The sequence below is a fragment of the Notothenia rossii genome (genome assembly GCF_949606895.1).
Source record: "Notothenia rossii genome assembly, chromosome: 1".
NCBI lineage: Eukaryota > Metazoa > Chordata > Actinopteri > Perciformes > Nototheniidae > Notothenia > Notothenia rossii.
This window is the reverse complement of record NC_136912.1, coordinates 79,091,391-79,115,150: the sequence shown is the minus strand read 5'-3', so window position 1 is coordinate 79,115,150 and position 23,760 is coordinate 79,091,391. Positions and strand designations below refer to the sequence as shown.

The 23,760-nt window shown below is 38.3% G+C and overlaps 1 protein-coding gene across 3 annotated transcripts; it reads left to right on the top strand.

Moving 5' to 3' along the window:
* Window positions 1-3,922: 3,922 nt before the first annotated feature.
* On the top strand, window positions 3,923-19,116 carry LOC307042483 (phosphatidylinositol 3-kinase regulatory subunit gamma-like). Of its 3 annotated transcripts, XM_079686364.1 has the most exons (13): window positions 3,926-4,042; window positions 6,430-6,504; window positions 6,608-7,163; window positions 9,117-9,254; window positions 9,655-9,760; window positions 10,076-10,174; window positions 12,007-12,187; window positions 12,522-12,647; window positions 12,807-12,949; window positions 13,278-13,454; window positions 13,687-13,755; window positions 13,837-13,998; window positions 14,177-19,116. In XM_079686364.1, exons 3-13 carry the CDS (start codon window positions 6,911-6,913, stop codon window positions 14,364-14,366), a joined length of 1,644 nt encoding a protein of 547 aa, XP_079542490.1. In that variant the 5' UTR covers window positions 3,926-4,042; window positions 6,430-6,504; window positions 6,608-6,910; the 3' UTR covers window positions 14,367-19,116. The 3 variants fall into 3 exon arrangements, with proteins under 3 accessions (XP_079542492.1, XP_079542491.1, XP_079542490.1); XM_079686366.1 differs by having other exon boundaries at window positions 3,923-4,042; window positions 6,430-7,163; window positions 12,528-12,647; XM_079686365.1 differs by having other exon boundaries at window positions 3,923-4,042; window positions 6,430-7,163; window positions 12,525-12,647.
* The last annotated feature ends 4,644 nt before the right edge of the window (window positions 19,117-23,760 follow it).

The following is a 23,760-nucleotide window of genomic DNA, read 5'->3' as shown; positions in this document are numbered from 1 at the left end:
TGTGTGATACAACAATATTTAGTTTTTTACAATCGGTCATAGTTTAAATAAGTGTTGATTAAATGTAACATTATATTTTTTCAATTAAGTGCACAGTACGACTTGTAGCATTAAACTGTGGTAGTCAATGTAACATCATGGCAGCTGATACAGCATTCCAACTACTTGTTATGCTACGCACAAAATTCTTTATTATTCCGCCGGGTTATTTGGGCCGTCTTCTTCTCCCACATTCCACATTGCAGAAACTCTGTTCAAACATCAAAACGTTCAGCTCGGTCAGGAATCGATTGCTATTACTTTTCTCATTCATAACTTTCATAATTCCCGAGATATATCCCATAATTCATCAATTGTTTAACATGGAAGTCAATGGAGAAACTCTCCAGACTTGAAAAATCTTCATGCGACTTCAACTGCTAACTGTTTCTTCATACTTTCACTCAGAAACCTCGTTCCAACTTTAAAATGCTACGCATCTTTCTGACATTATTCATGTTACACAACTTTTAAATCTGATTCATACTTTTAGAGATATTAAACATTGTTCAGACCTTGGTAAAGAGGCCTCCTTTAGATTTAGAGTGCATGATGTCACAACTAGAGTGAAGGACAGCTTGAAATTTGCCTTCATATATATTTTTTTAAACCTGCCGTAATTCCCAAACCCTACATTGCTAAGACATAATTCTTCATGAGAAACGTAGGAAAACATCTCGTAGCTTGAAAAAATAAAAAATTAAGCAAAAGAATCAAACTAAATGTCTCTTGAGGGCATGAAATGACAAAAACTTTCAACAATTCTCCATTAAAGCCCATTGTACATTCATGCTCATCTTTCCTCACAGCAGCAGCCACAAACCTTTAGTTAATCTGCCAAAAAGGCCACATTATTAACCCCAAAGTACACAAAAAGCACACTTCAGATGCTCAGAGTTCTTGAGATGCTTCACATGTTGCGTGCGTTCATGCGTTGAAATTTCACCGATATCTGTTACGGTTCTTCAACAAAACGTTCACATGTAAGAGGTTTATCTCTCATTCAGAACAATGCAAATGCTCTCCTCTCACTGATTACTGCACATCAACATGGAAACCTTTGATCTCTGGGCTCAAGCACAGGTGTTATGATAACGTTGTTAGCTCAAATATGAACAACTGTGTCATGGAACACGATGATGTCATAACTCCAACTGACATGCTCAGAGCAGCAGACTTCAGATAATGGTTAACACAGCTCTACATCAAATCTGATGTTATGTAATGTGGTGTTACTATGGCAATGCATCCCTCGCCATAAAACAGCAGCAGACTTCAGATAATGGTAAATGGTCCTGCCCTCAACAGCTCTACGTCAATTATGGGGTGTCATCATATGTCGTTTCCATGGAAACGCATCCCTCGCCATAAAACACGATGTTGCTGTAACTCCAATGGACACGGTCCGATCGTCCCCCAAACTTCGCTTGTATATCACCGGTCCATGCCTCAACAGCTCTACGCCAAATCTGAGATCTCACCATAGGCCGTTGCCATGGAAACGCATCCCTCGCCATGAAACATGATGTCGCTGTAAGTCCAATGGACACGGTCCGGTCGTCCCGCAATCTTCACCTGTATATCACCTCTCCATGCGTCAACAGCTCTACGTCAAATCTGACATCTCACTATATGCTGTTTCCATGGAATATGGATATATGCCATGGAAATATGCCACTATATGCTGTTTTCCATCCCTCGCCATAAAACATGATGTTGTCGTAACGCCTATGAAAAGGGTCAAAACAGCACCAGACTTCAGATAATGGTTAATGGTCCAGCCTTCAACAGCTCTACGTCAATTATGGGGTGTCATCATATGATGTTTCCATGGAAATGCATCCCTCGCCATAAAACATGATGTCGCTATAACACCTACAGTATGAACATTTTCAAAAAGTGCTCAAACTTCACATGTGTGCTAACAGTCCAGCCGTGAAGACATCTACGGGACAGTTTTGAGATTTCTTCAAATGCTGTTGCCATGGCAACACAATACTCGCCATGAAACACAGTTTTCTCATAATTTCAGTGAAAAGGATCCAAACAGCCCAAAACTTCACAGGTTTGGTAACGATGCAGCCATCAACATATCTAAGCGTATTATGGGGTGTCATCAAATACCGTTGCCATGGCGACAGATCATTCGCCATCAAGTTAGTTAAATAGTTTGCAGTTCAAATATTCTGCTACTTTTCCAAGCTTTTTTACTTTATTTTCTTCTCTTATCACACATTCAAGCCCCCAGTGTTCATATATAATTTCAATCTATATTCTTCACTTTCTTCTTACACGTTACATTTCAGCATAGCAGTTTAGCGTCAGCTTTTCAGCATAAAGCATTCCCACTAGCAATTTCTTCAGGAATTGCATTCTCTAGTTAACCTTGATGTCATCCGTCACCATTGTATTGGGAGCATTTACTTACCAACTGTTGAAGCACCGCATAGTAAACTAAATCAGTAACTACCGGAGACATTATCTGTTAAATGCAAATGTGAAGTGCATTCTCTTTTAAAGTAAAAACATTACTCATTATTTAATACAATCCTAAAGATGGTTTTGCTGCAAATTTTGTTCAACAATGCTAAATAATCAGAAAAGATTAGAAATAAGGATGGAGCTATTCTCAATGGGTCTTTCGAAACTGTTTTGGTGATTGTTTTCCTAAACATCAACAGAACGAAAAAAGCTGATTAGATATTTTTAAGTATATAACAAAGGCAGGCTATAGGTAAAATAGGATGCATAACAAAAGCAAAAGGCAGCATGCTTTAAAAGTAAATGTATTTTTGTTTCTGCTCATTAGTGACTATATGTTTAATTTCTAATGCATGGACCTTAGACATTTCATCACAACATTAGAAAAATATCATGATTTCAACATGATTACAAAATATATTTTACAAACTATATATGTTTGACAAATTGTCTACAGAACCACTGTAATCCTAACGTGTATCTACAGTATGTATTTCATAAATATCAGACATCAACAGAGGATGAATCTGTGTTTCCTCTCTGTCGGCTTGTAACTGTACAGACTGGGATAATGGGATATCATGGAGGGACTTGGGGTGGTGGGGGGCTGTGTCTGCTGTTTTGTCTACAGTGCCGTAAAAAAAATGTTTAACCGGTTACTTCCACACCACTTCTTTCATTATGCTGATCTGTGAAGTGGAACGTAACGCTGGCTGAGTTGAGAGGTCAGGGGCTCCTGCTGCCTAGATACATACAGTCTAATATTAGAACATTTCCTTGATTTGTTAGCAGCATCTCTGCTGACTCCTGAGCACATGGCAACAGGCCGGCCAATAGGATTTCAGGAGACCACTAAGCCCCTCGCTCTGTATAGCAACAGTGGCATCCTTCCCTTATTTATTTATATAGGAGGTTTTTTTCCCACTGACTCATTCTCATGCTTGTGTCCCCCCACTGTGCATCCACAGTGCTCTCAAACTGTGAAAAAGAGTTACGTTGCGAGGAGAACGAGGAGTAGAGCTGCTTTTCCTTTTGCCTTTCCTTTACCTGCACAAGGTCTTAAACCTACATGTTTTTTCTAGATTTGTTCATAGTTACATAGGTTTTTTTGTACTGCACCCCTAGTGCAGTATAGTTTTTGGATTCTTCGCAATGCATGCAAAAGTAAAAACTAAGTAGGAAGTGTCTTGGAAAAGGCTTGATTTGCATGAAGACATGAAATGTATCAGTGAAGAGAAGAGGATTTACCCAGAGGAATGGCATCGTGGGAAAATGTGGCACTCAGAGGGGACAGACAACATCCAAGTGGAGAGGATCTTTAAAAGATGGAGGACACAGGAGGAGAGACAGCACGGGATGGGAGGAGTGGGGGGGTGGAGGGACATTGGATGGCGTGAGGACCGAGGCCGGTGGTTGGTTTGATCTGAGCCACGTGTGCGTCCATCCTCTTCTCTTCGCCGCTTCATGGATGTGATGAAACGTTGGCTTCCTCTGCCGCCCGGTCCCTTCTGTCTTGGCCCAGGTAGGTGCGAACTGTTCGTCCTGCTGAGTTTCCTCATGATATTTAATTTTGTTGGGTCGTTTAGATGTTATCTACACAAGAAGTTGCCATTTTGAAAGTTCCGTGCATGTTCAGCCTTTCCATCTCTTCGTCATTTGAAGCTCAGCTATGGGACGATGGAAAGCTTGAAGGCTTTGGGGGAATATGGCGTACATCAGTTGTCCCGTTTTTGGGAAACAACACTAATCGATAACAGATACGACCGAATATTGCTTCAAAACTAAAACATGTTTAGAGGACGGTCATCATCAAAAATAAATACGTTCGTCATTTTCTGTTGAATGGTGGATCAACGATTTGAAATAGCTTGACACTCGCTGCGATAAAATCCAAAATACAACAATTTCTATGTCTCCAACTTTGCTTCTCACCAACACTTTTCGTTATAGATCGGCCAATCCAATGATGAGGCATTAGCAGAGGAAACTTAATTTACTTTGTTTGGTTTATGTAATTATTCAAAAACAACCTAGTTTGGGACAGCACATTTTTCTTACAAACATGAATTAGTAACGTTGATCAGTTGTTTTTTGCTTATGTTGATCTTACAGCAAGTTTATTAAAAACTTATTTAAAAAAATAGTTTTAATGTATGGTTTCTTTTTACACAGTGAAATAGATTGCACAAGTTTGTTGAAATCATGCTTATCCATCGTCTAAACAGGAAATGGACAAAATGTCCACTGAACATCGAGCCGTGAAGACTTCATGGCTGCGTACCAATGAAAGTATTTTAACGCCGACGCCATTTTCAACACTTGGACTGTTAATCTTCAATTTTGCATAACTCAGTAATTTTGTATTTCAATTTTTATTTCACATGTACTTCTTTTATAGAAACAGACATATAAATGTATCCTTCAATTAACAGTACAAATACAGAGAAAATACATTTGAGTTACATAACCAGTATTTCTAAAGCTTTTTTGATACCTCTGAACCCTAAAATCAGTGTTAAGAAGCAATAATTGTCCATATTTAGTACATTAAGTAAATTAAGTTACTGTTTATTTCAGTTGCAGTGCACAGCAACTATGACGCGTTTTTCTGTTAACATTGTATATTTTTTATGGGATCAGATCAAGCTTGTTTCCAAAATTATCCCAAATTAAAATCAGATTTAGATTTTTGATTTGAAAATAAAGTTAAGATAATTTTCTTCATGTAGGGCGGATACTCCCATATTACGTCTCTTCAATAGGTTGTCACATTTTAAGGGTATAGGAGGATAATAAACCGCTGACTAATCCCAGATGCTTGCGAGAGGAAGAGGATTTAGCCTGAATTATTTACCATGCAATGGGTTTCATGATATAACAGTCATTAAAAAAAAAATGTCAACTCAGATTTCCCAAAAATGCTAAATCCTATGAACATTACATGCAGAGACATTTTCCTTTTTTAAATTTCAAGGACGTCACTAAATAAATAAATGCTATGTTAGAGGGAAAGATACATTCAGGGAAATCCTTGTGAGAGAGTACATTTTATTATGTATTTTTGTATTTGTATATTTTATGTTACATTTTGCTACTGGGACAAATAGGATCCAGCGCTGAGGCAACATCATTTTCATTGTAATACATATGTTTCAAGTTATTATGCAAGAGCAGATTTTGTCTGTTGCGCACATACTCTATGTAATTGCTAATTCATGTATTACATTTTTTGTAATACTCTTACACATCTTTTTTTGACTGAAAAATTACCGTAATGTTTTCTTATTCCATTTAGGATTGGGAATTTCGTAAAAGTTGTACAAAAAAGTAAAAAGAAGACATTTTCAATCACTACTACTCATAGAGTGTGGATTATGGTTGATACAACCCATCCCTGCATACTGCTTGGTCTGCACCCAATCTGCTCCTCTTATCATTAACAGGGGGTGAAATTACCTGCCAGGAATGTCTGTTAAATGTTCTACTCAATTATATACTTTAACTTAATGTTGGTTTAGTATGCAAAAACTCAATATTACCAAAAAGCTTTCGTACTGAAAAATATGCAGCATTTTGGTCTGAAACAACCAGACGTGTAAATCAATATGAGACCTAGAATAAATGTTATGGAAACATTTCAGTTAAAAAATGGGTCACAATGATGGTTACAATATTCTTCTATTTCCCCAAATTGCTGTCTCTCTGTACAACCCTTTTATTTTTGCAAAATTACTGAGTTTCAACACACTTTGAGGAATGTCTGGAACTTAATAATAATAGCAATAGAGTTGTGAAACAGTGCAAATTATTACAATATTATTTGGCCAGATGTTTGCATGCTTAAAAGGCTCCAAACCCCTATTTTACAGTACTGATTCTCAAACTTTATTATGCTTTTTTTTGTTATAGGTTTTGCTGACATGAGAGGATACGCAATCCTAGAGGAAGGAAACAGACAGTTGTGCTACAGTCCGTCAGTCTCTGGTGGGTTTACAGCTCAATAACTAGTGTCAAGTCATCTATGAAGCAGGCAGTCAGCTGTTCAGTAACAAACTGTGGTTGTTCTCCATGGTATTAATCCCTTTAGAATGACTATGAAGCAGAACAGAAAAAACTTCCACTAAGTACATCAAAGTGATACACATGATCTCATGGCTATGTCATGGCTCTGCTCTGAGATGATGTTAAAGCGGGGGTTCAGGCTCAGGAACATGCTCTACCTCCACAACACAGGGCAGCCTTGAACTCAGCACCATCACCCTCTCTATCCTCAGCCATGACTGTCACTGTAAGCTGATACTATGTGATCAACAGCACCGTGGCACCTAACATCCTGCTGCTTCACCACCTCAATAAAACCTAGCTGCACTTTTCAGTCCGAGTTGTGAAAATGGCAGAAGAGGGTTTCCAGCTCAGAACTCTAAACAGCGCTGAGGACACTGAGCTCCAGCCAGCTGACTTCACAACGTCATCACTAGCATCCCTCCATCTCAGGGACGAGGCTGTGGTCATCAACCATATGGGGGATAATCCTGAGCCTCATTCTGCACTTTCTGTGATGATGTCATCAACGCTTAACCAATCACAACAGCAGACAGACATATCCATGGCTACCGGGTCTGAGCCTTCACCAGCAGTTCAGGGTAAGATATGGTGCTGTACTCAGCATGTTTAGGTATCAACATTGAACATTTTCTGGTAAAAGTAAGACATTGAAAATGTGAAGGTTAGAGATGAGTTGATAGAAGTTAGGGTGGTTTTGTAGTTTGGTTCGTCTTCGTGTGCCCTGCCTGTTCAATTAAAGACCAGTCCACTCAGACATTTGTGATATGTTCAGTGTTTATGATTATCTAAATCAACAGTGATTTATGCCGAGATTCCTACTTTTTACTATTCTGAATCAATTATAAGCATCCAAAGACATTTATCTTTCTACGAAAGAACCTACATATTGCTACTGATCATACTTCACATCAAGTTGGAATCGTTTGAAGCATTATAGTATAGAAAATGCAAGAATGTAACTGTTTTTATTATGTAAAATGTCATCTTTAAATCGGCATGTCACTTGAAATAAAAAGCAAACTTTTTATTTATGTTACAGGCAGAATTTTTGGTTTTTGTAGAACATAAACTTTTGAAATCACTGATCATTGTAACATACTACAAAAATGTTATGGCTTCATTTAAAATAAATAAATGGCGAAATACAAGGCTGTGTTAATAGAATCTTAAGGAATAAGTCAACTACAACATCCAAGAATGACTGTGGTAAGAAGCCTCCAGGCGATTCCAGTTAAAACTTGGTAGAACAAAGTGAGCAGTTTTAATAATTGACTGTTATATATTTTGGATTTGATTTGAATAACTTCAACCAATATTACTAAATGAGGCAGTTCTTCTAGATTTCTCAATTTGACACTAGTCTGATTGGCCCCTTTTCTTGACTGCAATAGTTTATTTATGCAATTTAAAATGAAGGACAGTTTAATATGAAACATTCTATACATTTGGCAGTTAATCATCTTGCCTTTTTTTTTTTACCTTGTAATGAAAGCTACAAAAGGCACATGTTATAAACTTTAAAAAGGAACAGCAAAACTGCACATACATCAAAACACATTTGACTATTTCCATTGGGAAGTCACTGAGCATCCAAATTTCTCCGAAAACAAAGTCAAATCATTCAAAGCCAACGGCTATAACATAACTCTACAATAAACTGAAATTATCCGGGGGAATTTGAAAAACTCCACCAGAAATGTTAGCAGCTGGGATCACATAGTTTAAAAAGGCTTAGTGAGTTCAATAACTCACCAAGATTCAAGATGAATTACACGCAGAGCTTTTCTTAGGTCTTTATACCAGGCAAGTTTTAACAGAGCCTCTGTTTGTAGGGCCTGGGTTAATGAGTTTACACCCCGTCTAATTTTACAACGGCATACGTATGATTCCACGAACATACAGCTCAGTCTGCAGCAGCTATTCAATGCATCTCTTGACATGCCATCATAAGTGCTGAAGGGATGAGTTACATTAACTACCAACAGCAAGCCACTCACAACATACATGTATCAGCTCATGTGTTGCATAGCCACATAGGAGTAAACAATTCACACATAAATGTAATGCTTTCAGGAAATGCCTGACAGATAGGTTCTCACCTTCCCCTGCTTTCATAATGCCCCATTAACACACACAGGGATAATAAACACTAACAAACACATTGTCAGCTCCATTCCTTCAGGCCCACATGGCATCTTTCTGCAGACAGCTGTTGTTTGTTAGGCGAGGCGAGGCAAGGCAAGGCGAGGTCGAGCACTAAGCAGCACTGAGCGTAGCAGAGTGTGCCCGAGTGTTGAGGAGTGCCCGTCCTGGTATTTTAGGCAGTCAGACAGTGTCACCTGCCAGCAGACTAGTCTGGACAGACTCTCCCACATGGTGCAAGACTAAGCAACACAACGACAACTCTCTCTGGAGTCCTTGTCAGTGGGCGAGCAGTGTGTGCTCAACTCCCCCTCGAGTGCAGACAGTAACATACAGACCGGCCTCAGCTGACATCAGGAGCAACACTGGGTGGCTTTTGTATGTTGCAGAGTTCTTGGAGCCTGAGATGGGCCAAAACGACAGCGAGCCTCAGTCTCGCACGATGACAGCGTTCCTGCAGGACCTTTCCTCCCCTGATCAGGATGGTGTGTTGACTGACCGGAAAACCAACGCTGTAAAGGAAGGAGGTACTTTCCAACGTTTCTTTGTTGTGCTTGTCCGAAGTGTAACAGATCTTTTTTAGCATATTTTATATCTTTAGTTTGAAATATACAATGTATTTCTTAGCACATATACTGTATTTTTCATATTCCTAGCTACTTTATTGCCTTTCTTTAAACCACAACAAAAATGACCTACAGTTGATTGATAAGAAGATGGTGATATGGATGAAAAAGGATAGGAAGATGGAGAGACTATTATTGATTATGATTGTAGTATTGGTTTTAACCATTCTTTGTCTTTTGACAAATTAAAGGCTGATTCGTCTCCAACAATCCAGACGATGCAATATATGCACTATTAATAATTCAAGAATGGCACTATTTCTGTAATTGTAATTAAAATGTGTATTTCCTTTGTGGTCAGAACCTCAACCCAAGAACAACATAACCAAAGCGATGGCCGCGTGTGACTGCTGCTCTGATAACAGCCATCTGTCCGAGGCAGAGTGGTACTGGGGAAATACCTCAAGGTATTGAATATTTTCCTAAATGTGTTGATGATTTGATGCACCAACTGCTAATAAACACAGAATAGGGTTGGGCGAAATGTTGGCAGCTGTGGATAAAGCAGCTGAACTTTGTGCCTGACTCTCCCCTGCTCTGTGGGTGCGGAACATTACATTTGCCAAATTAATTGACACAAATCCTGACTTTAATACAATATCTAAAGGATATTTTTTATGCAAATTGCTTAGTTTTTACACTATCTACATATTTTTATTCATATGAAACACACTTTGTTTGCAACTCTCTCTAAAACTTTATTTGTTTTTGCGGTTGTCTAGAGAGGAAGTAAATGAGATGATGAGAAACACTCCTGACGGCACGTTCCTGGTCCGAGACGCTTCTAGTAAGGTTGAGGGGGAATACACTCTCACATTAAGGTAACTACTTTTAACTCCATGTTTTGTGTGCTTGTTATAAGCGGGCTCTGCATGTTTAATGAAGTGTTCAGGCAGCTGATAATGTAATAAGTCATTATGAGTACTCTGTATATTGTCGGAAGGCTGAGTTCCCTCCAAATCTAGTACATGTAGTCAGAGGTCAGGCATTATTCTCAGTTATTATAAGTCTAACTTTAGTTGTCTGGTTTCAAAGTCTAAATGTAGTTTTGCTGGTTTTATAATGTAACTTTATACATTTCCTGGTTTCTGTCTAATTTTAGTTGAATCAGGACGGACTAGGTTTCAGATATAAAGCTTTGTTGATTAGACTTTGGCCAATGCTCCGGTGGTGAGCAACATAACAACCTTTGCCATTCAGTTGTGCTTTTCCATTCATCTGTCTCGCGTTTGTCAGAGGGAACCAACACTCTCCAACTTTAATCAATGTTGGCTTTACTGTCTTTCTTACAGCTTGCAATTGGCTCCTGCTGAATATTTATCAGGATTGAGAGATGAGACAGTTGGTTGAATGGTAGAGATCTGTGCAGGAGAACAGTTTGGATTTCAAAAACAATGCATTTACATCAGTGGATAAGTCCAATAACAAACACCTCTCATATTTTCATTACTGAAATTCATCCTATGCTGATCCCACAAGAACGATGCTGACATACTGCCCATGTCTGAATTAGAGTACATTTGTCTTGCTCCAGCAACATTTGAGAAGAGTTCTGCAAGGTCTTTAACCCTTAGATGCATAAGTGGGTCTTTTTTGACCTGTTGAGGTGTTTTTTTTTAAGTATCTTTGTAATTAATTTTTTTTTATCATTATTCCAGCGATTCCTCAAAAAACATATTTTGGATATCATGCCATACAAATTTTAAATGTACATTTAATACATTTTAAGAAATTGTAGTTTTTGTATTACTACCCAAAGGTTCCATAAGTGGGTCTTTTTTGACCCGGTGAGGTGGTCTTCTTGAAGTATCTTTGTAATAAAACATTTGTTATCTTTTCATATTCCAGCTATTCATCAAAAAACATGTTTTGGATATCATGCCATTCAAAAATTGTATTTACATTTTAAGAAATTGTAGTTTTTGTATTAATACCCCAAGCTTCATAAGTGGGTCAAAAATTACCCGCATGCATTTTCTATGGACTCCTATGGGAAAACGTTTTTTTTCAAAATGTAAAAAAAAATTATAAAATTATAAATAGTGAAAAATTAAATATGAAATATTTCTAGTTGTGAACCAAAATATAATACTAAATATTATACAAGTGATTTAACCACAACGACAAAAATGGCATAAAAACACATATTATTCTAATACGGGTCCTTTTTGACCCACTTATGGAAGAGTGTAGGGTCCAGTCACTCGTGCATCTAAGGGTTAAAATGTTGTATTTCACATTCAAAGATACCAGGAACACAAAAAGTCCCTTTGCCAAAATGTTACTTTTAAGATCTAATGATGGTTTTGTTTGGGTGGTCAGCTGAATGATGCTTTACTAGGAAAACAGTGTGTGTTTATCAAAGAGATGCAATACTAAAATAAAGATCTCAAAATGGATGACATTGTTATTTTAAAATATGCTGATCAACTTAGCTGAGTCTAATATCAACAGTTGTCTCTTAAATGACTTAAGGAGGTGAAACATATATTTTTTACATTTCTTAAAGAATATTTATGTGTGAAAAAAGTGGAAACTCTTCAACACAAAATAAATATCAATTAAGATCAGACTTGTAGAGTATGCATAACCAAAATCACCTTTTTCACTTAGAGTAAGTGAGAAAAACAATAACTTTGCTTTGACTTTACAGGAAAGGTGGCACCAACAGACTGATAAAGATCTACCATCATGGGGGGAAGTACGGCTTTTCTGAGCCACTGGCTTTTCACTCGGTGGTGGACCTGGTCCAGTATTACCAGAACAAGTCACTGGCCCAGCACAACTCTAAACTAGACACACGGCTCCTCTATCCCATAACAAGATATCAGCAGGTGGGTTCATAAACCTTGAGCACTGAACGTGTGCCGGCTTATGTTACTTCTATATTAGTACTAAATATAAAAACATTATCCTTGTTAGTCATATTTATTGTTTTGGTGTTGCTGTTTTTTTTTACATCCTGTTGGCCTACATATAATCACAGCAGGGAAATAAACAAGGATAATGACTGATCATTTCACTGTTAGTTTAAATTGTCAACACTAATTTATAAAATTGTAAATAAATATCACAGTGTCAAACAGTTTGTAATGTTAGTTCAGACGCATTAAAGGAGCTTTATACATTGATTTGGTAATATTTTGGTTTTTACTTGCTTATCTGTAGCAGCAGGTTGTGATGGAGGTTGACATTGATGCAGTTGGAGAACAGCTGAGGATATTTCAGGGTCAATACAAAGAGAAGAGCAAAGAGTATGACTGTCTGTTTGAGACGTTTAACCAAACCTCACAGGTAATCATTAAGACCTAATTTTACTGAATTAATTTGTGACTTTATTTGTTAAAATAAATATCGTTGGGATACATGTTTTACCTCTGATTACTCTAACACAACAGAGAGTTGTTGTAAGGCCTTGGATATAAAGTAAGATGTGTTGCCTTTCCTCCACAGGAGCTGCAGAGCAAGCAGACAGCCATAGAGGCTTTCAATGAAATTATACGGATCTTTGAAGAGGAGTGTGAAACGCAAGAACGCTACAGCAAAGAATACATCGACATGTTCCTCTCAGTAGACAGCAGGACAGAGTCAGACAAGTAAGCCCCAAAATACCAGCATTTCTTTTCCAATGTTGTCACTTTGTTCTGTTTATGTCATCCTATGTATTTAAAACAACGTCACAAGAACCAATCAAATGATGTCCCATGAACTGATAAAGCAATTGTTTTCCACAGTACCACGTGTACCTCAAGTACTAGGGGTTTGCAAATAACATGTTTTTGTACAGTGTTTTCTTTTTAGACTACTGCCTTACTGGCATTATGGTATCCCAGTCACTACTAACTCATTCAGCATGCTCACAGCCAAATAGCAGACCACGATGTGTTTACTGAAGTTCTTTGTTCTCTTTTTTTCTCTTCCCAGAATTCAAAGCAATTCAGATGAACTACAGTCAAGGGTGGAGGAGATCCACAACAGCAAGAAGAAGTTGGAGGAGGAGCTGAGGAATAAAGCGCTGGCTCACATGGAGGTTGATAAGAAAATGAACTGTCTGAAGCCTGACCTGGTGCAGCTCAGGAAGATCAGAGATCAATACCTGCTGTAAGTCTAACCTCCATCACCTCATGTTCAAGATGTTTGGCAGAGTGGAGGAAAGTCTATGTATATGATATACTCTGGAAACGCATATTAATTGCTTTAATGCAAAGCTTTCTATCTTGATAGAGAAGCCTTCTGTATCATCTTCTGGAATAATGTCATATAATGAAATAGGAATGATAGGGTACATCTCGCAGTACATATCCTTCTTTACCGTGTTGTGTCCATGTTTCAGCTGGCTTACCCAACAAGGCACAAGACAAAGCCAGATAGATGATTGGCTTGGTATCAGGAATGAAGAAGAGTGAGTATCCTTATTTATTCTGGTCGAATACTGTATAATTCCTAACTAAGATAACCCTCTAACCTCCAAACCACCCTTTAGCCCATACACTCTGGCAGATGATAGCGACCAGGACGAGAGGAGCTGGTACGTTGGCGGTATGAAACGTAAGGATGCAGAGGAGCTGCTGAGGGGCAGGAGAGACGGGACCTTCCTCATCAGAGACAGCCAGACTCAAAAAGGGTCCTTTGCCTGCTCTGTTGTGTGAGTAACACTCAATTTACATATTTTAAGCATTTAAAAATCACAAAATGTTGCCCCTCTCTAAACATAATGTATCGAAGATGTTTATCAAAAGCGAATGATTAAACTATCCTTTCCTGTGGTGGAGCTAGCCATCTTAATATATTATTATTATAAACCCCCTTCTTGTCTCATGCAGTTTGGATGGGGATGTGAAGCACTGTGTGATCTACAGGACATCCACTGGGTATGGCTTCGCTGAGCCCTACAACCTGTACCCATCCCTGAGAGAGTTGGTCCTCCACTATCGACACACATCGCTGATCCAACACAACCAACAGCTGAATGTAACCCTGGCCTGGCCCGCTCTCAGCCAGCAGCCCAGCTGAGACACACCAGGATGCCACCCTGATGGCACTTTCCCAAAGCTTCACTGTATTTGCAAAACGAACGCACCACCATGGACAATGTTACAAGGCTCTCACGGAGTACCGGTTAGTGTCACCATTCTGTACAAGAATTTTCAGAACTATTTCAGTGCTCATATAACTGTAATATCAGGGTCACACGATACTACAACTAGCTTTCAGAATACTGAACTGCTTCTTAGAAGTAGAACAAACACAACAGAAAGTCACAATGTGGCTTGCTGTCCTCCACAGTGCATACATTCAATCCATATGAATCAGTGCAGTTGCAGTGTTAAGGTCCTTCTGGGAAACTGAGATCAGGATGGGACTCTGCACTACCAAGCACATGAGCATTATGGGTAGTGTAGGAACTAAGGAGACACACTTGCACTTTATCCTCAAGAAAACAACCTGAATACACATAAGCACACTGATGAGAGCTGTACATTTGTGAGACACTGTGTTCACATATTGAAGTTGCTGGTTAGGACGTTTTTATTTCAGAGAATATACATTTTATTTTCTTACTGTCATCTTAATTCTGCACATTTCCACAATGTCTTCACTACAAGTGAGACAAAATAGGAATTCATAAATTCTACCTCTGGGGTTTATTTATGGTTTATGACCCCTATGTGTGGAATATTGTTGTCATTATAGCAATCAAATTATTGGCAGATTTTATCGAAAAATGGGACAATCACGCAAAACGTTTGCATAATTTGTGTTGCTTTAAGATCTTTATCACGTTAAAGTGTTAATAATATATGAGCGGGTAATAACTGTGAAGGGGCAGGCATGAGGCCCAGGCAAATACTAAAAGCATTTCTGTGTGGTGTGTACATGTACATTTTAGAAAATCCTCCCAATATAACTAGAGTTACTTAGGTATATGGGAGATATGAGTCTTTATTTTCCAGGAGCATTGATAAGTCTCTGGGGTCTGATGTTGATTGATTATATATTTTAGACTTGGGTTCTGGTTAAAAAGTGCCCTTAAGTGTTCCGGTTCCAGCCATCATCATTTCCTTTGTCTTAGTCTCAGGAGAGATGTCTGATTAACTCGACACTGAGGTTGTTGTAGCTGGATAAAAGGCTAATAGCACAAATACCCTAAAGGAGATTATTATTACTATTGCGGTTTAAACAGGATCATAATTAAATCGTTATATTTAACTATTTGTTATGTTAGAGTCAAACTTTGCATGTCCTGTATAGTACCTTGTTTTACCAAGGTACTAAACAGTATGCATTACTAATTATATTATGGATACTGCTGGGTACTGTTTTGATACCAATTGTGGCACTATACTATAGGTTCAACACCAGCTATGAAACATGTTTTGTTACCTTTATTTGATTGGTTAGCCACATTCTATGTTCTTTCTGCTTTGTCTCCATCTTTGGTGCTAAGCAATCATTTCTCTTGTTTTTCTTTAAATGCACCTCCACAATATCACCTGTCAGTCATACATTATTGGTAAAACTGTGAGGCTTTGGAATGGAAAAGCTTCAATGTTGGTCGTGGTGGTCCGTTGCGTTAGTGACCTAATGAATCTGCGTTATATTGTTGCACATAAGTGAAATGTCATTGCACAGGTTGTGGACAGAGCGGGGCCACAACCACTAGATGGTGGTACAGGCAGGACTTTACTGTAAACCTGTGTGTAGCTACTTTAAAACAAAGAAGCACAATTTTAAATGTGGTCTGCTGTTTATGCTGTTTTGTAATACTTAGTGCTTATGAACAAAAGTACTACGTTTTTGTGTAGAAATTAACACGATGTAACAGTGGTGTAGTCTAAAAGAAAATACTGCAAAGTGAATGGGTATATGACTTGTATTACAGTAAACATGGAGAAATGCACCTAGATGACTATTATTAGGAAAGGCATGTAGGTTGCACGTCTGGCATGTGAAACCTAATTGTAATAATCTGTCACTTTCCATTTGTGATATCTATCTTTATTTGTTTTCTTTTTGCACACTGAATAGATCAAGTGTCCAATTAAGTCCATACCTTGAAATATGTACTTGTTTTATGACTGTGAATTCTAAGAAAAAAAACTATAGCTATCCTGGGAAAATTGTCTAGCAGGAATACAGACAAAAGCAAGGCCGGATTAGTACCTCCAGGGGCCCCAGGGCACTGAGTACTCATGGGCCCCCCCCCCAACCCACGTACCAACAAGTAACACCACGCCTACCCAATCCCAACATGACCAATATTTAGAATTTTCAGTCAATCTGGCATGTCAAATCGCACACCTATTTGTCAAAAGCAGGGACGGAGCCACATAGTTCAACCAAACTAGGTCTAGCCTTTTGCCCTTTCAGTCAAAAATCAAAAGACAAAGATACAATGGATAAGATCTCAAGACAGTGTATGGCTCAAGAAGACCTAGGTAATATTAATCAAAACCTCAGAACAGCACCCCACTTAATGCCAAAATATGACTGGCTGGCTGTACAAGTACACAAGGAGTTCTATTTGTCACAAACACCGAGAGTTACAAAAGTAAAATATGTAGTGAAATTGTGTGGTTGCTCAAGGGTGGGGCTGTGATTCGGCTATACACCTCCGCCGCGTAGTAATAAAGTTGAGCGCATACATAGTGAGACCTACAGTACAGAGACCTACAGTAATTTGAACCTATGGAAAAGCTGTGTTATTTATGGCGAAGAGTGACTGTCATTTAAAACAATGTATGATGAGAGAGGTTTTGCCCGAAAAAAAAAATGTTTAAAGATTTTTTTTTTTTTAAATCTTGTCACTGAGGGCCCTCTTTTCTCAAGGGCCCCTGCCCATATGGTTAATCCGGCCTTGGACAAAAGGTGCACATCAAAGACTACACCACTGCTCTGCGTGGTTTATTTTTAAAGCATAGTTTTTGCACACAAGTATCTCATGTGAGGTAGAGATACTATGACCTGTCTTTATGTACACCCACCCTGTTACAGAAGCAGGTGGTGGTGCTAAATATGGACACGTTGCTGTTGAGATTGATATGTCGTAGCACTGATAAAAGCACTAATACGAGTTATCAAAAGAGGTTATTTTTAATGAGGCGATACTAAAGCAGTATTTAGTTCTGTAAAATCATAATTGTGCACGATATGGACTTTTTCTGTTGTCACTCGCTGTTTCTTTTTGTGACTTAACTGTTTTATCATTGTGCAAACAAAAAAAACGACATAGAGGGATAACTAAAAAACATTTCAAAATGATTAATGTTTCATAGAAGAATTTGTCTTTATGTTTGTAATTATGTACATTCAGCTGCAATCACGTTAGGTAGTGCTGTCCAAAATGTTCATAACCCACTATTACCTAATACTTTGACAACCCTTTCCATTATACAGTTGCTTTTGTATATTGATAGAATTACATACAGCATGAAAACAATTATGTTGTGCTGAAAGAAAAAAAAACAACCTTAAAGGCAGATTCAAGTTTTACTTTTAAAGATAATTATCTTAATAGGTACCAAGGGACTAGTTATCTTGGTAAGCTATTAAGATAGCCTGCTGACCTTTCAACGATAGAAATGTTCATGAATAAATGAAAAGAAAGAAAAAAGTGATTGCCATTTAGATTTAGACTAATGTCTTCTTTGTTTGACCGTTAACTGGCACATGCTGCATAAACAACCACTCAGCAGGGGGGTTTCAAATCAATGAGATATATTTTTCCTTAGCAAATGTTGCGCTGGTTACAACGGATTTGTGGCATGGAAGACTAAAAGAGCTGTACTGATGTATAGTTAAAACAAGGCAGACTAAGTTAGGGTTATGAAAAGTATTGTGGTGTAATGAAATGGTGATTGTTTAAGTGGTAATAATGCTAAGTGGACTTAATTCCTAGAAGGGGAATGTATTTAGCATCCAGTTCCTCTTCCCAAGGAATAGAGTCACGTTCCACAGTATGCCTACATAAGCCAATGATCAGCAACAAAACAGGAAGCAGTTACCACTTAGATGGGGAAGGCAAGGGTGAAGGTGCAGTATAAGAGACATTGTGGATTTGGTAAGTGTTTTAGTATTACATTGGAGACGGATTAAGTTTAGTAAGGAGAAGTGGTATGTTAATTCAGGGTTTGGTGAGGTTAAGGGTTTGGTTAAGAGGAGGGATGTTGTTACTGGTATTTGCATACAAACTGCTCAGCTTCATCAACTCTCTTCCATGCCATAAAGATGACGGGATCTAGCGGTAACATTTTTCAAAAATAAACCCTGTCATTGTCGGAGAAAGGTTTGTTTTCCATTTGACCCTGAGTTACAGTTTTTTGTTAAATGTTTAAGATTCAGGGGACTTGATGTATTTAAACAGGTTTGTGATTATGTTATTATTATGATCATATACCTCTACTTGTCTCTGCATCAAAGTCAACATAGTACTTGATGTTTCTTTAACGCAGACTTTAATTGTTCCATCGTGGCCGAATGGACTTGTCTTTCTGCTTTAATCTTAAGCACTTAGTTGTCCTCTGTTGATATTGATGTGTGGAAATACTGCTATTGTAAATGTGTATTTACTGTACTGAATATGCAATAACATTTAGCTTCTTTGAAATAGCTTGTGTTTCATTTAGGAGTCATATCTGAGGATAATTGATGGTTTCAATTCAAATATTTTTTGTTGGTTTAAAACCGTAACTTTACCAAATTGAGAACATCATGTTAATGTGTGCACCTTCAGATTCCCAAATAAATATGAGATGATGATTTATTGAATTGTTTTGAGTATTATTTTAATTCCTGAAGATTTCAAAAACGTTTCGAAAGTGGTTTTGTTTTATCAAAAACCACAGACCATGATTGATACAAATATAAAACAATATAAATCAAAAATACCATTTAATATTCACAAAAAGAAAACCTAGAACAACACACACAAGTACCACACACTGTCTGTGTATTTACTATAATATCCATTTCAAGGAGTTTTAAACTCAATGGGACTTACCTGGTTGAATAGAATGGTTCACACCTCATATTTACAGCATTCTATTCAACAACATATCATTAACATCTGTGATTTAAACATTTACAACATAAAAGTGGTTTTAATATTTTCCTGAGCACTTTAAACAGAAGCTGTTCCAGTCAAAGCAATTAGAGCCACCAAAACCTGAGCACCAAACTTTAAGGTTTTGGCAATCTCTTACTTGCAAACGTTATGCAACATAGCCTCCATCCCCAAACATAGAAGACACAGAGTCAAGACTAGAATAAGTCTTACCTTTCGAAGAGATTCTTTTAGACTTTTTCAATAGGAACTGTAATATTATAATATATATAATAAAGTACCGGAGAGCAGCCCATGATAAGCATTTGCGTGCAAAGTAAAGTAGCCTACCTGAGGCTAGCTTCAGGATAGCTTAGTGCATTTTTTGACACTTTATAGTGATTTGTGTTTATGTTGTGAGTGACACTGAACCATCCAAATATAAAGTCAAGTCTTCAGGTTGAGCTGTCATTTTCTCTTTTCACTCACCGCTAATATCTACACACCTGCTGGACACTGTGGAGGTGGTGGGAGACAGGAGTCCACAGCGAGCCCGGGTCGTCAAGGGCCGTTGACGGCCGGCCGGCCAGCCCTTTAAAAGAAATTGTTTAACATCATCATTTAAATTGCGCTGACGGCCACACGAAGAGAATGGATTAGACGCCGCGGCAGACAGGGAGAATGAAAAAACATGGATAAAAATCAAAGAAAACGAAAAGAAAATGTGGGTCCGAGAAGGCAAGAGAAAAAAAGGTGAAGTCACTCGCAGGTGAAGCATATAAATGTCGCAAATTGACAGACCTTTTCATGGGCGCGGGAAGGGGGGTGCTGAGGGCGCTGCAGCACCCCCTAGCGGCAGGCAGGGGGTGCGGAGCTCCCCTGTCTGAATTATTATTTGACGGTTATTGCTGCTCCCGCTGTGCATAATCTGTGTAATATGTAGCCAATAAATTCCACATTGTTGGTTAAATAATATTTTGGCCTGCCCCGAATGTTTTTTCTGTAGCCCCGGACAATTCTACCTCAATAATATAATACATTAACCGTGCTTTACGTGAACCTCATCAAGACACTAGAAAGGACGGCAGGACTGTAATTTCCCGTGTTCAGTGAATGCAACAGAGGCAAGACACCAGACCAATCAGAGAGTTGCATGGAAATAAAAGTGTGCTTGTGTCATTCAAGCTCGCAGCTCTGTGTGTGTGCGGAAATAGCGCATTTAGTGTGTGTGAGAGAGGGGGAGAGAGAGAGGGACCGGTGCCAGCAGCAGGGAGCGTGTTGTTAGCATCTGGTTAGCTAGCTGCACTAACGGACATACGGATCTGTTTGTTCCACAACAAGCTGAGGAGAGCTCTCCTCTCAGACAGAGGCTCAGGTGAGCTAAAGGACTCTCTGAGTGTTTAGATAGTTAACTTTAGTCTAAGTTATCTCACTGGGTCTCAAACGGTTTGGTCAAAAATTATTCAAAAGATTATTTCCGCGGCACACCTTCATATGATCATTATAGTTATAAAAAAAATAAGAGAATAAAGGAAAAACAGTTATGAAATACTATATGGCAGTAAAACAAGAATACAGTTTGAAAGGGGAGTGATTTGTAAAATATCCATAAAGAAAAAGAACATCTGCTTACAGTTGTGTTTCATCTGGGTGTTGAGAGATGTATCCATAGATCTCTTAATGTTGCTCTCAAAGTGCATCAGATTGACGCTTTAACTTCAATATTTAAAAAAAATCTTCCCGGGGGAGCATCCCCCCGGACCCCCCTAGAGTAGGTGAGGTCCGCTCCCCACTCGTAAAAAATAGCACTTTACCCCTGCCTATATGCCGTGAGCTGATTATCGAGCCTTCATTGTAACAGTCGCGGGTTTACTGTGTGTTTGCGTGTGGGGAGTTTTTTTGTGCGTGCTCTATAGTGCCCGTAATAATGTTCACTGGAGTCCAGCACCTCAGCACCCCCACTCAAAATACCTTCCCGCGCCTCTGGACCTTTTTGGCAGCAGCGCTGCTACAAGCACTATCATCAGCAGCTTAGAACAAGTGCAAGATGATGAAGAGAATGATGAGGGCGCGAGTTCAGATACAGCCAGCCTACTGCGTTCATGTTGAGGGACAGAGTTGAGCTGGTGGAAGAACCAGCTCACATACAAGTGCAGGGCAAGAGCAAGAGGTGGGTGAAAATTATCCCTTAAACTCAGTGGCGTTTTCTCCTGGAGGCCAAGGATTGTAGTTATAATTTTAATAAATAAATAAAAACAGTTCGTTTAGTTTCGGTAATTATTCTGTGGTGTTGCTGCCGGTGTCGGTACCAGATGTGTTCGCGGTACCATATGTGTTCGGGGTCCGTCTCTTACCAGTGACGTCACGACGTACGAAGTCAATGACGTCACGCATCGTGATTGGCTGTACGGTAATTTACCCACGCTTTCTAGACTAGAGCAGAGGGTTTTTTGGATCATTACATTACATTGCATTTAGCTGACGCTTAAGTGCATTCGACCAACAAGATAACAACTTGAAGAAATACAATACAAACTTGAAGAAAAACAAAGACGAATGAGGAGAAGAATAAGAGAAATCGAAGGTAAGAAGTATATAACGTAATATGGTAGGTAATATGTTCAGTGCCGTTGGTACGTTAGTTCAAACCAAACAGTAACAACGGACTATTTTTCTTTGCGGATGCATGTCAATTTAAATCAATACATACAACTATTTCACATGTACAATATTTTCTTAGCCCTAATACTTAATACTACTTATTTCGTTTTGATTGTTATATTTGATTATATTATATATTATCAATAAATTATATATTATATATCAATATGATATACTTTTCTATATAATAGATTATCAAAAAAAGTATTTATTAAGTAAGGGATAATGTGCAGCAATCACAATCAAGTCCACAATCGAATCCATAAAGACAAAGTAAATCTGTTTACAGTTTTTTCGTATGGATGTTGAGAGGTATCCATATATCTCTTCGTTTTGCTCTCAAAGTGCACCAGATTGATGCATTTAACTTCAATATTTAAAAAAAATCACTCCAAAGGGAATGCTTGTTCTTCCTTCTGTCTGTCTGTATCTGTGTATTCTCATGTTCCAATTAACCCAGCCAAGTTTTTCTACTTTTGTGTCTATATCGACGCCGGGATCTTGAGTCGAGGCTGATCCTCTTGCTGTGGTCCCGCATCCTCTATCCTGAGTTCTGGATTAAGTCGTGGACTTCGGGTCGTGGCTGAACCTGTCTCTGCGGTCCTGCCTGGGTCTCGTCGTGCTGCCTCCCTGAAGGCTCCCACAGGATTGTTGACATCTTCGTGGATTCATCCTCTTATTATAGACACATGCATTTCCTAACATTCGGTCTACCTATGTAAATGTATTATCTCTTCGATTTACACACGGCATCTATTGCACGTCTGTCCGTCCTGGGAGAGGGATCCCTCCTCTGTTGCTCTCCCCGAGCTTTCTCCCATTTTCCCCTTTAAACTGTGGGGTTTTTTTTCTGGAAGTTTTTCCTTGTACGATGTGAGGGTCTAAGGACAGAGGGTGTCGTTTTCTTCTCATACTGATATTCTGAACAAACTGCTGTTGCATTAGCTGTAAAGTGTCTCTACTGTAGGGTATTTTTATTATTTGTACAGCACTTTGGCTCGACCAAAAATCGTTTATAAATGTGCTATATAAATAAAACTTGATTTGATTAATTTGATTTGAAAGGGTGTGCGCCAAGGTTCCATATTAGGACCAATAATTTCACCATATACTGTATGTAAATAATCTCTAATAATTTTTCAAATGCTGCTTTCCATTTTTATGCAGATGATACTGTTATTTATTGTTCATCCTCTTCTATAGAGCAAAGTTTTGATTTCCTCCAGTCTGCCTTTGATGTTATTCCATCCCGTTTATCTCAACTCAAGTTAGTATTAAATGCAGACAACTCCAAACTCATGATATTCTCAAATGGCAAAAAGTTTACTTCTTTTCTCCCCAACATTTGTACTGTTCAAGGGACTGACATTGACATTGAAGGGTCACTACATACACATATCTAGGTTTTATTATTGATCAGAACTTATCTTTCAAGTGACACACTGAAAATGTTGTTTTAAAATTAGGTTTCTCCTTTCAGAAAAGGAAACATTTGATCTCTGCAACGTTTTTACCAGTATTGGATTCTGGTGATCTGCTTTACATGCATGCCTCTGACCAGTGCCTAAAGAGTTTGGATATTGTGTACCATTGTGCATTATGTTTTATTACATATATATATATATATATATATATATATATATATATATATATATATTGTGATTTTGGAATAAATATGCACTTTATGAAAATTATTAGTTGGTT

Bases quoted from the DNA above. Each gene is read 5' to 3' on its own strand.
- LOC307042483 (XM_079686364.1), top strand. From the start codon at position 6,911: ATGGCAGAAGAGGGTTTCCAGCTCAGAACTCTAAACAGCGCTGAGGAC. The intron at 12,188-12,521 runs GTGGGTTCATAA...GCTTATCTGTAG, and splicing joins CCATAACAAGATATCAGCAG to CAGCAGGTTGTGATGGAGGT. The intron at 13,756-13,836 runs GTGAGTATCCTT...ACCACCCTTTAG, and splicing joins GGTATCAGGAATGAAGAAGA to CCCATACACTCTGGCAGATG.